The sequence below is a fragment of the Cyclopterus lumpus genome, chromosome 14 (assembly GCF_009769545.1).
Source record: "Cyclopterus lumpus isolate fCycLum1 chromosome 14, fCycLum1.pri, whole genome shotgun sequence".
Classification (NCBI taxonomy): domain Eukaryota; kingdom Metazoa; phylum Chordata; class Actinopteri; order Perciformes; family Cyclopteridae; genus Cyclopterus; species Cyclopterus lumpus.
Window position 1 is genome coordinate 18,166,358 of NC_046979.1, and position 15,481 is coordinate 18,181,838.

Genomic DNA, 15,481 nt, shown 5'->3' on the forward strand with positions numbered 1-15,481 from the left:
ATTGAATAGAATATATACACACACACACACACACACACACACACACACATATATGTATTTTGTGGAGCGAAACTTTGAGCGTTCAAGTAAATAGATGCTTCCAACTACATCATTTGTGGTCATGTACGAAAGTCAATCACCATGAACATATACATGTTAAAATAGGTGCTAAATAAAACTATTATTTTGTACTAGTCCTGTGGGAGTCAACACGTTCGATAGCTTGCAACCATAAACGCAAATTACTACGAGAAACCACGTCTGCATTTGGCTGAAAGTCACCAGTTAACACGGCCCTGGTCCTGTGGGTTTCCTGTAGAACGCGAGTCTGCTGCTGGAATATCGATTCTGGCGAGCGACCGTGCAACAACCAGACCTTTGGATGACGGCAACAGTTTTAAATCAACGATACGACTCGTCTGGGGGGCTGGGGCAAAACATGCTCATGCATAATATTGATGGCATCTGCTCAGGGTCTATTCAGCTTTAACATCATGAGTCTCAACAATCATTGCTGACTTAAGGAGAATTCCTCTTTAATGCACCGGCCAAATGTATATTAATAATATCCTGCCATATAATCAAAACATGTGCACCAGTTTACCTTTCTCTCCAGATAGGACGCAATCAGGCCAAAGTTCTTGGGGTGTTGGACGAACCTGGAAAGAGAAGCCAGTCGTTATTATTGTGCCGAAGCCAAAACAAGTGAAAGTCCAAGGTGGTGTTACGGTCTAAATGATAGCTGCACCTCAGACCTACAGGGACACGCTGTGGCACAGATGCTCTCGTGTTGACCAACCAAAACGAAAAACAACTCACTTCTCCTTAAAGATCTCCTTTTCGTGTTCGTTCCAAACATTCATGAACTGCCGGCCTTTGTAAACCTTCATCGGGTCGTCCATCAAGCCGTTCATGTTGATGAACCTCACTCGCCTCTGCTCCGTGTCGTACATCATGGGAGGAATAACTGACAGTTGTCTCATCTGTTTCTCGTTGTTCTGTGGGACACAGACAGGGGAGGTGGCCTCAGTTACTCCAACAGAGAACAGTCTCCCTTGTTCATCCTTCTGCTCATGGAAATCGGCTTCCTGCCTTTGCGTCTTACGTGGACTAAAATGTATTCATGATGTTGTAGAGAGTGAAACGCTAATGCGCTGTCTACCTCTTAAAAAAAGAAAACGCAATTTGTGACACTTTTAAGAGCGTCGTTCACGAGGTTGGTGGCGTCACATCTACGCCCACTCATCCATTCAGAAAGGCACTCCAGAGAAGACCTACCTCCTGCTCAGAAAGGCCATCTATGATTTCAGAGATCTCGTGCTCGCTTCTTGCAATTGTTGCAGAAAGGCCCGTTCCTCTTTGTCCAACCCTGTGGAAAACAGGGACATAGTGAGTTATAATAAAAACAATGTTATTGTATTTGTCACAATAAGACGATACCAGTTTTGTTCCACTTCCAGAGGAAATGCAATTTCCAGGCATCCATGACTTATTCACGGTCGTCTCTTTCCCAACCAAAAGTCAAATTGTGAATATGAGCAACGACAGAATTTTCAAAGCGCTGTTATTGAACAGAATCATTGCACCCATTATCAATGATTATCAATGATTAGAAGAGTCCCTCACACGTCTCCTTTATAGTCTAGCAGTTTGCATGAACAGTACCGATTTTAATGAAAGCACAAAGCGTAGGCACAACCAGACGCTGGACCCTGTCCCTGTCCCTGTCCTCCCTTCCCAGAGGCACCCAGACAGCTCAAAGTAGTCCTCTATTTAGGTGGTGGCTGAACAACATCGTTAAAATGGAGGAGACCATTTTAATGTGTCGCAACAGGTGTTGTCAACATTATCAAAGCATCAAAAGATTTGAGGTGATTAGGATTTCACTTTACATTAAGTAGATCCCTCACTGTTTAAAACTAAAAGGTTTTCTTTTGTTGCACTTTGGAGGTGGTAACAAAAAGTGCCGCTGCCGTATGAAATGCAAGCAAAAGCTCATATTCCACTCTGGGCTTCCACTCTGTTAACAGTAATAAACGGAAACTGTAAAAATATATTAGGAAGAATACAGTTAATCTCCTTCCACTTGCCAATTTGTTGTCTGCATGAGAGTTGCAACAACCGCTCTATTAACCAATTTTGATGATTAGTTAATCAAATTGGGCAGGTCAACCATTGTGAGAGAAATTGTTGTTATACTCAGATTAATGAAATTAAAAAAGTTCAAAGTTAGTTGCGTCCTTAGCCTGGATGAAAACACCGGTTCACTCATGCCAATGTAACCCAACATGCACCATAGACTAGGGGGGGAGACTGTAAAGCAGAAGGTGAGACTTGTATTAGTGCGCTTCTGAACCTCTGAGGAGCCAAACGTGGCAAAGCACATGGTGTGCAGATTTTTATGCATGCAGCATAATGTCACAATGTTGACCGGGCACAGGGGAACACCAGTCAGGCTTACCTTTGGAAGCGCTCCTGCTGCTCCCTCTGCTTGCGGATCTCAGGGAATTGCCTTTCGTAGTACTCCCGTGTTCTGCCGTCCTTGGCTTTGCGTCTGGGGTTGTTCTCCATTCGCTCCACCTTCTTCTCCCACGCTTCCATCAGCTGGTCGTAGCGCTGGCAGATCTTCTGTTCCTGCGTACACAGCATTGGAAATGTTACATCACGAGTGGGAGTAACTACAGTAAGAGCCAACATTATTTCACACCAATACAACGACATTGGAGCTGATATTTTTGTATTCCCAAATAAAACCACCTGCATCTGCACTGTTTTCATAAACCACTGGCTCCAAAAACAGTTAAAAAAAGGATATGAACATCTGCCTAGAGTTGTACATTAAATCAGTGAATGTTTTATCTTTTAAGTACACCTGTCGGTGAAATCTATTTTGCAGTTTATCTTGAACATTAAAAAGAAACGTAAACACGACAGACAAGCTGCAGAAACTTGTGGGAGCAGAAGAGTTTAGCGAGAACACGCTGTTCAGGAGTTTATGCACATGTGCAATGTTGTTACAGAAGCTTTTCAAATCAGCGTGTGTACTTTTGGTCCGGTAAATTATAATCGTACGGGAGAAAGAGCAAAAAACAGTCTGGGTTTTCCTGCTAGCAGCTCTTTCTTACGACATCAAAAAGTTAAATCAAAAGGAGTTGAACTGCTTAGAGAAGATATGGAAAGATTCCTGTATTGGGAGGACAATGCAGCCTCAATTCACCTTCCTCTTGGCATGAAGCCATGTGCACTCTGCCATTGTTCAGAGTCCAAAAGAGCTGTCTGACCCCAACATGGAACAGGCAGACAAAGGTGGGACCCGCTGAACCATTGCAAAAAAAAAAAAAAAAAAAAAAGAGCCAGGTGTTTTGACATGGGTTGAATCAGCGATATTGAGTTACTGATAAGAGACAAACGGTCGTATTTCTCGTTCTTCGATGTGGCAATGTTTACATTGTAATTTCACTGCTGCGTACGACACCTTTCAACAAACGAGAGGAAACCAAAGGGTTCCATGTGCTGGAAGTAAACGCATTGTTTTTATTAGCCGTACATACAAGTGATGACAATGTCGCTCCACCACTTTGAGACTGAAACAGCTCGATTGCCATAAACCTTTGCAGACCGTCATGGTCCCCAGATAATAGCCTACTGACTTGGTTGATGGTTTGAGCAAAACGTCTTAAAAACTACTGGATGGATTGCCATGAAATTTGGTTTTCGACATTCATGAACTGACCTAGCTTTCGTGATTTATTAACTTTCACCATGATGTCAAAATTGCACTTAGTCTAATACTAATAGAAGGTTTAACACCAAATACCTGCAAATCAAATGACAATCCCATCATTCTAAAATGCGCTTTGTTTCCGTAGATGTTAGCATGCGATGGCAAACATTGCACTTGGTCAACATCAGCGTTGTCACTCTGAGCATGTTAGCATGGCGAGAGTTTCTTATTTTAGGAAAGATTTAAAACCAGGATTTTAATGTACGGCGAGGTGTCTCACTGTGGACATTCCAACAATCAGAGTTTCACGACGACGAGAAGATTCAGAGCAAAAGTATGCAGTTCAATTATTCATGTGTAATATTAAAAAACGGGGTTCTCTCGAGTGTGTGCAAACGTTAAAACAGTTTGTTGAATCAGAGCGTGTCAACATTACGTAGCTTTAAGTAAACAGGGAAGAAACCACCCGTCACTAGCTTTGACAATCCCAGTAAGATTTTCCCTGGTCAGCTGAGGTGCAAAGAGCCAGATGGTATGATGTGACCGCTACCCTGACCATGGCAATGGGTGGCGGCTCTAAGGTTGTGTCTAGAGCACCGACACAAACAGCAGGAATCTCCCAACAGCGGGGGACACTTACCCTTTGTTTACGAGCGTGGTTCCTCCTCTTAAAAAACAAAATCAGCTTCTTCCGCATGACTTGGTTGCTGAAAGAGACGAACGCTTAAATCAGAGACGTGATTTTATTACCATGTTCATTCGCAAAAGGATTGTGGTATTTAACAGAAAACGTACAAAGTTGCGGAACACCTAAAAAAGATAACGCCCAACAAGAAATAATATAATTCATTATTTCTGCAGAAAAGAGCCAGTCAAGGCAAGAGAGAAGTAGTCCCTTCAGCTGGAACATTCTTTGAGAGATAGCGTTCGATGTATTATACAACACCTCCACACAAAAAAACAACAACATGGACATCATTGTGTATCTTCACTGTTACAGGTAAAAAACACTGGGAACTCTTCTGTTGGACCGTGATGATGGCCGTGAGGAGAGGATGGCGAGAGAGCTGACCCTGAGAGAGTGGCCGGTGCAGCAGATTCACACAGAGGTGGTCCCTGTCCTGATAAAAGACTGAGCCAGATGGGCCGCTTCTCCGGCACACACTGATAAGTGTTTTATCCGAGGCAGTCTGGCCTTCAAGCCCCAACACAACCCTACATTGAAAACACACCTAATTTAGACACATTCTCTTTCGTTCCCTATAGCCTCGCTGTCAGTCGGGTGCCTCAAATCGGGTGACTCAGCAATCAGATTAGACCGAATTATCAGATGGGTTTATCTCGCCGATGTCAGCACTGCATCCAATACTCCACTGAGATGCTAACGATCCTTTTAGTGAGTTACGCGTCGTGTTTGTTGTAGTGTTCTTGCACTTTTGGAAGCCGACAGATGTTCACGAAATGTATCTGTATAAGAAAGGTAGATACTCACGTCTTGATATTGTCATGGTACACCTTTGTGTCGGATGGCTGATTGTAGAGGGGCTAAGGAGAGGGAAAACAGACCAGAGACAACCAGTGGATTAATCATTAGCTATTAGACAAGCAGTAATGTTCAACTGGCAGCTATGACGTCTTCCTCAAAACCCATGCAAGGACAAAAATCATCATTAACCATTAAATCACATACCAGCTCGACCTTAGGGCCAAAACCTTCCAGTACTTTGTGGGCCTCTTCCGCTTTTTTCTAGAAAAAAGAAAAGAAAAAAAAGAATGAGATAATTTCTTAATTACAAGGTCTACAAAAATAAAGCGAAAGTTCAACAACAAAACATTTCACCTGGAAAAACGTCCCATCTGACAATCAATACTACTTGGGTTGTGCTCATAGAATATTTACGACACAATTAAAGTTACAGATGTGATTTGTAAAAAAAAAAAGGGACTCAGGAAAAACTCAAATAACCATAAGTCCTGAATAGAGAAAAGTGTTGGCCCAATTCATCATTTTAGAAGCATTTAATTGCTCTTGAAGTATGAGCTTGTGCAATTAAGTGAACATCTTGACTGAAAGTAGCAACATATGAGAACAGAAAACCCTTTTTCCCCCTGCTGGATCATAATTAATAGGGTTGGCTACGACAGTTTTCCTGGATCAGTGAAGACTGGGAGCTTATTCAAGATCAGAACGACACTGAATAACTCTTGATTTCCCCTTTTCACAAGCTCACATCTACAGGCTGGGACAAACAACGGAGTGTGCCAGACTGAATGCTGTGGGCGGCGCTGGAGAAAGCTGTACAGCCTGAAAGGTTAATGGCCGACTGAGAAGGAAGGCGTGTCTCAGCACTCTCCTACCACAACATTGTCTGAAAGAAATGACCTACAGTGACCTCAATAAACACACTGGCCCATTCCCCTGTTGTTCAGCTAAAACACAGATATGGAGGACTGCCTCTGCGCTCGACTTCTAGTTTACTGTATTTTATTTAAGCAAAAGTTATTTGCAAAATAATTACACTGCAGTAAAAACATGGGTTACTTTCTAACACTGCTGCAAAACCCCATCAATACGCAAACCACAACACAATCCAACATTTTGAATGTTATTTCTGAACAATGCCAAATGCTGTATTTGGCATAGCAGGGTTATTTGGGTATTCAAGAAATATCATGGGCACCACTTTTAGTTTGTGCACTTCCTGTCGCTGCTCCACAATAAAAGCCAGTGGACACCTTACATTTAAAAATCAGCAGCAGAAGGAAACGTTCATTTTGCATTAGCAGTAACTTTACGTTCAACCCCATCTGAGCTGTGTTAAAGCAGTCACATAAGGCCGATACTTGAAAGTATGAGCAGGCCCAGGAGAGAAGACTAAACTCCAAACCACAGAGTCTGTTGGAAGAATCAAAACTACTGGGCACTGCAAACAAGACAGACTTAAAAGACACATCAGTTTAGTGCAAAATGGTTTGAGGGAGGAGACTGTGACTCTTTGGCTTGGCGCAGCTCCGCACAATTTTAGCTGGTTATTTTGTCTGGTGGGAAAACTAAAGTAGCTCCTTCCAGCTTCGATGATGCACAGAGATGATAGATAATGACCCAGGAGGAATAATGCTTCTTGTCTCGGTGTTTGCAACAGATTACTAACCCGGTTCTCATCGTAGATGATCTGGACGATGCTGCGATGCTTGTGCTCCACTGGGGGAGGGGTCACGGGCTTTTCTGGCTCCACAGGCTTTGCTGCTTCCACCTCCAGTTGTTGCTAAGAAACAACACCGACACAAAACATTTTTTGTCCAATAGCGAACAAGGCAAAAAAACGCCCGAAAATATGGGAAACCTTTTTTCTTTCTTTTCACGACCCAAATAAACATTTTGTACAATTTTCATCAGGAGAAAATACAGACACATCAACACTGCGTTGATCTAAGGCTCCTGGAGGCAATATAAGATTACTCTTTAGAGGCTTGTTCAAGTATAACTCTTTTAGTTTACAGAACTGAAGGTTTGAACTTGTGAGTGTTTAATAGATCAATGTTTACAAGTTAAAGGTTATGTAAACTATCAGGTTACAGAGACGAGATTAGGAGTTCCTGAAATACCTCAAAACAAACAAATAAATCCCTGAAAATCTTGGGAAAATGCAGAATTGAAAACCGAGACACTCTCTCTGAGCAAAGCTCCTCTAACGAGACGGAACTCCAAAAAAAGAAAAAAGTTAAGTTGTTAAAGCCATAGATCCAAAAGTATTTGATAAATTGCTTTCAAACACTTCTACTGTGCCAATTAAAACTCCTCACTGAGAAGATGCACAAGCCTTGATGGCAAAAGCCGCATCTGTGAGTCCCCAGAGGGTGTCTGCGTCGGCTTTGTGCGAGCGCCTGCGTACTAGAAAGGTGTCATGACTGCTCGGACCCTTCTCCACGAAGCCACTACGTTAGGGTAGCAATGTCGTGGGAATGTGTGGAAAGCGTGCTCCAGGTGGACAGAATGAACCGAATGGCTGCGTGTCTGTGATGACGGCAGCGGTCCTGTTTGGGAGTAGAACCGAGTCCTGTAGGATAGATTTACCCATGATTTCATTTGTGGATAAATCACATGAACGGACGCCTCAGTCTGGAGTATGAACTTGGGACCGCTGCTGAATAAACAATAATAACTCACACGTGACTATATTCATGACGAATCTCTTTCGAGGTAGAGTTACTGCCAATCCTGTTCTTTAAAAATGTAGTTTAATTCATTTATCATGACGTATACATCAACAACAAAACATGAACAGCTTAGCTTCTACTTGGTGGTTTGTAATCAACACCATTTTATAAACACGACCAGGTTGAACAGCTCCTCATTAGTCACTTTGGTCTCTTCGTGGGTTAATGCTTAATTCTAATAGAAAAATTAAATCATTACTTGTGCCCAGGTTTCCATTGTGTTTGGTGCATGTTCAGAGACAAAATGTTTTACTAGGTGTTATGGGCGGAACGTTACGTCATTCGCCCGGTGCGGTGCGGTACAGTGTGCAATGTCGTTTTGTTACGCCCCGTGAACCAAACTGTCCAAGTTGTCCATTAATATCAACTATCCTGGAGCATGAATAACCTGGAAAACGTTGTCAGCACACAGGTTGTCCATTAGCTGGAGCAGCACTGTAGCATGCTAGTCTCGGCTTAGCCCGGTTTGTAAAGCTCAGCGGGGCAACGATTTGGTCAAACTTTGCATTATTCAACTGAAGTTGGCGTGTATCACTTTTAATTTACGACGGCGTCACTCAAATGTCTCAATTAGCGGAACTAGACCAAAACAGACTGGAAGGTGTACAGCCGACCAAGACGTGACAATACAGAATTAGAGCACAGGGTCAAAGGGCTCGAGCCCCGCTACAGTGTGTCCAAGTGGCCATTTTAGTCCGTCTGTTGTGCAATTATCAATGTGGCATTACATTTACATAAGACATTTGTGATATTTATTTCATTTATTTGTGCTCATTGTCAATATGCCACTATTTGAGTACCTCAACAGTTACACAAGGAATTATGGCCAACGAGTTGTTAAATTGTTGTGTATATTGTTTGTTTCTTTTTTTCCCTGCTGTACTGAAAACATATCAAACAGTGACCCCAAAACCAAGGTATACACCGAACCGTGAATGGTGTGTACTGCTCCACCCCTACTAGGTAACCAACCTGCTTTTTCTTCAGCTTGAAAATCTGCTGCTCCACTTTCGCAATCTCTCGGTCCACACGGTCCATACTCTGGATCAGCTCCTCTTTGGATAGTTTGGAAGGAGAAGCGTCCTGATCGTCGCCCATGTGTAGTGCAGGTCCCCCTGACGACATGGAGTCCCCTTTGACAGAGTACTGAGAGTCCTGGCCAACAATTCAAAAAAAATTAATTGAGCTTGCAAAACTACTACAGTCCAAGATCTGTACAAAATGGTTTTATATCGTCCTCTAATCACAGAGAAGTCAGAAGTTATTTCTCATTGTGGGATGAGGGCTAAGAGAGTTCACTACAATCACTCATACTGTAAATCCTTTTGTTCAATATACTACAACTGTAGAAATGTAAAGTGTTACCCGAGTTTGTCTCTGTAAGAACAAAAATGCAAATGTACTTCTTGGTTTGCTAAAGTAAGTAAGTGGAGAGGAACAAGGCCCACCTTTTTGACATCCGCACTGGCTCTTAGACCGTCCTGTACCGAGTGGGTTAAGGGCAAGACAATACCCCCAGCAGTGGTAGGCGTGCGGATGATGTGGCCCTCGACAACAGTCTCCATGCGAGGGCGTTTGGCCTCCAAGGCCTCATGATCCGACAGGGCTGAGAGGGAGTGGAACTGCTGTTCGTAACCATGGCGCCTCTCTGGAGGCCTGAGGCACAGAAGTAAAAAAAGGAATTTACAGAAACTGCATCTGGCTGTCGAGATGTACGATTCCCAAACTATAATCTGGGGACTTCCACGGCATCCGTGAGGGAGAGCAGAAGGAAAAACTACTCTCTATCCATTACAGACAATTACATTTTAAGAGAAGCATTACCTTTCGGTTCCGGGGTGAAATTCGGACAGCAGAGACGGTCTTCTCCGACCCTGTGGATCTTGCATGTGAGCCCGATAGTCTGGGACGGTGAAATCCTTCAGGCAAGAAGAACACAAGATGAAATTTCTAATGCAATCTGATCAAGGTCAAAACGGAGTGAAAGAGAGGGGGTGGTCTGGGTGTAAAGCATCGCACGGGTCGCCCGTAGAGAAAAGACAAAAATACAACATCACGAGTTCTGGCAAAAGCTACAACAAAGCGCTTCGCAGATGCCAAAAAAAAAACTCAGGCTTCCAGAGAGACAAAGTCCCATCTACACTGAGCAACATATCCATCTTATGCAACAGATACACTGTAATCAATACAGCCGTCTACACTGGCTGCTTTAAGCACACTTTACAATCAAAACTTCTTTTCTCTAAACTTGCACAACACCGATTGTGAGTTGGTCTGTGAGCGCTGTTAAAAGTGTCTGAGGGGGATCCTGGTGGCTTCGGGGTATAAGGCACTTACCATTTAATTGCAACGTCCCAAGTTCAAATTTGGCCGGGGACCTTTGTTACATGCCCCCCCCCACCTCTCCCTCATTTCCTGTAAGCACTCTGCTCTCCTCAATCTAATAAAGGCAAAGTTCCGAAATGAACTCTATGGGCGTTTTTTTACCACCAAACAACTGCAGCTCTCAGTAGACGACATAGACACAATGTCAGCATTAGGCGGTCCATTTGCTGAATATTACAAAGCGAATTAACGATGCTCATCGACGACTTAAATAACAGCGTTCGCACATTTATCATCAGTACGGCAGGAGACGCCCACGTCGCTGAGAAGAAATAAATACCCTGAAGATGACAGAAAGAAAACATTTTAATAGTAAACCGTTAAACAACGGCTGGCCAGGAAGTGGGGCAAGACTTCAGCCTTGCTTCAAACAGTCAGAGCACAATGAAACTACTGAAACCCGGAGCACTGCTCCAGTTTGATGCGGCAAACTGAAATTAGTTTGTTGATGCAAAAGATAATTGATTTAACTCTTTCTAATGCACCAACGCTTTTATCAAAAAAGCTATTGGGTAAAGACCACGTAAATGCTATCAGCCCAGTTTGGCCAAACAAACCTGAACAAGCAAATGCAGCGACAGGGAACATGTCATAACTCCAGTTTGATCCCAGTTTTAAGCAAACAATCCAAATGCCCAGAAACGTAGCGCAGACAGTTTTCTGTGAAAGTAAGCTTCTCAGAAGGACGCCATCCAAAATGGCCAACAAACATGATCCAATATTCCCAACAGTCAAATGAACACACAACTAGAACGTGAGCTGCAATTCAATATTAAACTAACGGCATAATTATGATTAAGGCCTACATTTTAAATTGACAAACTTTAGTTTTTTTGTTTTGTTTTAATATTTTAAAAAAGTTGGAAACATGCCAGAATTGTGCCAATATTAAAAATGTAATGTATCACATTAAAAGTGTGTCAGTTTAAATATTAATAAAACTAGAATCAATAATCAAGGTAAATTATAGAAAATCAGCGAGGTTTCACTAGCCGGTTGTCGACTGGGTTTGGGCAACCCAGAGACCTGAGACTGAAAACACTTCAAACCTGGCGAGCTCCGCTGAGCCGGCACCACAGACTCTGCGTGTGGCTGCAAACGAGCCCCGAGGAGGTCAGCGGACACACGTTACCCGTTCAGATGGACCGCTGATGCGGATTCAAGATGCAGCCCAAAGGCCTTGTTCGACAAACAGCGCTCAGCTTCTGCCGTGACTGCGCTACGATTTCCATATATTCAATTCATAATGAACTGCTTGATCCGAAGAGCCACACATTTGACTTGTAAGTTTGTTAGTGCACTTCAATGCAACACACTCTTCTACCGAGCAACCTGTCCTGCATTTTAAGTACGAGCCCGACACAACAAGGTTAACGTTGGCCCGGCGTCCAAATATTTTTCTGAAACGGTTAAATAGTACTGCACTCAATAGCAGGAAAAAAGATGACGCTCTTGGTCAATACTCTCACTGGAAAACACTTAAATATTTTGAAAAATTCTTTACTTTCTTTTAGTATTACTCGCAGAAGAGGGTTTACTCATTAACCTCCAATGCCGCAGAGGAAAGTCAACACGCGAAAGCCTGCAGTTTTCAAGAGTGCTGGCCCTTTTCAGACCAAAAACAAACACGGCCGTAAGCTCAAATACAACATCGCAGTGGGAAGGTTTTACCTGTTGGTGGCGCGAGCCGGAGAAGGTGTACTGGACAGAATGTGGTGGGTAGCGGTTCTGCTCGCTGCTGAAGCTCCCCTGGGTGGGGGGGTAGCCCGAGCTACTGGACATCCTGACTCAGTGCTAGCGGGCTGCTGCTGCTGTTGCTTCAGGGATTTTAGCTAGACCATGTTTGGAGACACAAACCACCTGCACCAAGACAGAAACACAAAACTTTTTCGTAAGTCACATTTTAAAAGACATTAAAATTAATATATCGAAGCCTCTTCAATATATTTTTCCACATTAGGAAGAATCAAAAATTTAAAAAAGTAGACGACAACTCACAGAATACCATATCATACTTGTTAAAAGAAATATAGTCGATGTGTAGAAGACGTCTATTGACCATCCAGTATGCTATCAAGTTAATATGCACTACTAGAGGGAGCGCCACCAATCATATTTATATTATGTTGGTTAAAACACTGAACCCATTGGACAAAGTCAGAGAAGTCCAGCATCACTTTTCCCTAAATAGTTTTGCTTCCATGCAGGTGAGTGTTGGCAAAGTACTGCAAGAATCAAATCTAAAAAAGCACCACTCTTAACTCTTACTTTACCTGCAGCGGTGGAAATCTAAACCAAGATTTGTTTGTTTAAACACAGGGCTGTGCAGCTGCAGCTTTAGAAAACACCAAAACAGTACCTCTAGGGGTGGAAGGAACAGGGGGCTGTTCTTTAAAAATGGATAACCGAGATAACTTGATTTGACTGTGGAATTTGTCATCAGCCTGGATTTTTTCTTTTTCTTTTAGTAGTCTAAAATATAATACAACAAAAAAATGCAGGACTAAAAGTCTCTCCATCCATCAAAATACAGATGTTCCCCAACCTTGACTGAGTCATATGAACTTAATCGTGTGGGTATTGTTGAAAAGAACCGATCTCAGTCTGAACCGATTGGTTCAGTAAAAACAGGTCAGCAATATAATGATAATCACTTCATGCTAATAACAAACAATGTTACAGTAGAACTATGTACTTACTCAAAATATTTGCAAATTAATGCAATTCTTGTGAAAAAAACAGACTATGCTTTGTATTGTAAAATGGTCTGTAGTTTTTTTAAAATACCAGTTAAGTTGCATAGTTCACATCGTTTTGTTAAAGGCCTTTGTGTGATTAAAAAATACAATCCAAAGAAAACAAAAAAATAGAAAAAAAACACTCAGATGTAACCTATAGATAACTAATTCCATGCTCAAAATCCATTCAAATAAAAGTACTTTAAATGTAATGATGAATAAAACATATACACCTTGCTTTCATTCTAGGTGTAATAATGTTTTTTTTGTTTGTTTCTCAAACCCATTTTATACATGAAACGTGTTCGCAAATTAGTTAAGACGGACGTATATTATTATTATCAATTGTTCATGTAATTCCATCTCTTGGTCAAGCAATCTGTTGTTAATTAAAGGGTTTGACAGGGTGTGTCAGTCAGTTCATAGCTAAACGTTTTTTTTATTGGAAAATTCCTGAGATTCTAATGAACTCTGGCTATGCAGCAGAGGTGAAGAATGAAAAAGGTGCAGGCACACTGCACACGTCACGCCAGCCAATCATACGAGCAGTGGTCACGCTTTCAGCTTTCCACTCATGTTTCCATTAGGCTGCTTCTGAATATTGTCCCGTGGTTATCTGATATTATAATTTCATCCAAGATTAACAAAAATCCATCCTCCACTTGCATTTAAGCAGACATGTTAGTTGAATGGAAATTACAGAGTTAATTTTAGCTGCTCTAAGTCCTGTTGGCAATATGCGAAGAACAGGACAGAGCCGGGAAGCGTGGTCACACAGTACAATTGAACAAACACAAAATGTTTACTTTGTCTGAATATAATATGGGCAACAAAGACTGGGCCACACACACACTTTTTTTGTCACAGGGATCCAACATATCAATCTGTGTTTCGCTGGCTCAAGCATTTTTATTCTGGGTCTGCAAGATTTCCAGCATGGCCACAATGCCAAGACATTATGATGCTATTATGATGGAAAAGCACCAACCGTTGGCACCATAACCGGGTGGGAAGCTGTTGTTTTATTTCAGTCCGCAGGCCACATAGTTTAGTTGGGCCCATCATTTGAGATCCACTTTCACAATTTCAAAGTGACACTAAAAATATCATCAGTGACGAGTTGAAAAAAAGCGTCTGACATTTGTATGCCATAAAGCAGTAAAGCAAGAGGCTGTTACGTCCCATGTTTACTACACAAACACCAAACAGGTCATGGATCTGGTTCTTCAGTGGATGTGAGGCACAGTCTCATTTTCAACAGCACCGTTTGGTTCGGAGCCAAACTAAGAGAGAACAAAACGTCTCAAAGAAAATTGTCCAAATTTGAGAGGCAGACATGAATGTCAAAATGTTAGGGAGCATTTGAAAAGACGAAAAAAGAAAGGCTAAGAGAGAGCACTTTGCGTCATTACTGCTGCATGAACATATTGCAACCACCAGCCACACTTTACTTTAACTGTTCTGTTCTTTTATTGACTTCATTTAAATGTACTCCTACATAACATTTGGGGGCTTTGTTTAAGATGATATACCAAAAGGATAATTGACCAATCAACTGAAATGCACTACTAAACAAATGAATGGTTAAAAATAAGGAACTCTGGCGTGATAACCAAATATACACCAGTATCGCAGACAATTAATGAGACTGGAAACAGAGAGTTTTGAACCGGTGCTGTTTTGGGAGGATTTTGTCACATGGGGGGGGTCTACCTTATTTATTCCTGAGCTCCCAATGAAAAAAATGGAGGAAAAAAAAGCAGACCCCGTGGGTTCAAGCCTGCCCATCTCCCTGTTTTGCTGGACGTCAAATCCCAGATGTATTTTATTATTATACAAAAAAACTGATTGAGGAGAATAATATTAATATACTTATCAGAATCAGCAGTTGCAGCTCTGGTTGGTGACCCGACTATCCTCAACCTATCACTCAGTTATTTCCCTTGCATTTGTAATAACTTGCAAATAAATATAGGAATCAATTAATAGACCTTTTCAGTGAACCGTTTACATTGTGTCCCCGTGTCATATATTTTGACATGAAGCATTAATGTAACGTTACTTAAAAAATATTGTGACTACACTACATTCGCCCCCCCACACCCTCCTCTACATCTGTCATTTAAATGTGATATTTTTTTTAATTGTATTTTCCAAAGTGGTTCAGAGAATTTTGAAAGTAGAAGCATGCAGTTTTAGACAAAACGACTCATGGTTAGTTAGCTTCCGTTACACGGTGAAGTTCTTAGTACAGTGGATTTTATAAAGCATAAAACATTTGCGATGGTCTCTGGTGATTTCCATGCAAACCCAGCAGCCGTGGAGAAGTGCCTAGCCTCGCACACGGCCTAGCAGGGAGGAATACAGCTCCTGTGGGTTGTTATTGTTGTCTTTTAACACCATCCTGTCATATAAA

At 41.9% G+C, this 15,481-nt stretch overlaps 1 protein-coding gene across 4 annotated transcripts in view; it reads right to left on the reverse strand.

The window, feature by feature from the left end:
- ncor1 (nuclear receptor corepressor 1) overlaps positions 1 to 15,481 on the reverse strand; it is a 48,165-nt gene that overhangs the window by 32,222 nt on the left and 462 nt on the right. For all 4 annotated transcript variants that reach the window (XM_034549710.1, XM_034549711.1, XM_034549709.1 and 1 more), the window contains exons 2-13: positions 11,999 to 12,187; positions 9,767 to 9,861; positions 9,391 to 9,598; positions 8,915 to 9,097; positions 6,877 to 6,990; positions 5,415 to 5,471; positions 5,217 to 5,269; positions 4,365 to 4,431; positions 2,462 to 2,634; positions 1,279 to 1,369; positions 820 to 998; positions 605 to 659 (exon numbers count right to left, since the gene is read on the reverse strand). In XM_034549710.1, the coding sequence (XP_034405601.1) occupies positions 605 to 659; positions 820 to 998; positions 1,279 to 1,369; positions 2,462 to 2,634; positions 4,365 to 4,431; positions 5,217 to 5,269; positions 5,415 to 5,471; positions 6,877 to 6,990; positions 8,915 to 9,097; positions 9,391 to 9,598; positions 9,767 to 9,861; positions 11,999 to 12,109 (1,386 nt within the window). In that variant the 5' untranslated portion in view covers positions 12,110 to 12,187. The remainder of the gene's footprint in view (positions 1 to 604; positions 660 to 819; positions 999 to 1,278; positions 1,370 to 2,461; positions 2,635 to 4,364; positions 4,432 to 5,216; positions 5,270 to 5,414; positions 5,472 to 6,876; positions 6,991 to 8,914; positions 9,098 to 9,390; positions 9,599 to 9,766; positions 9,862 to 11,998; positions 12,188 to 15,481) is intronic.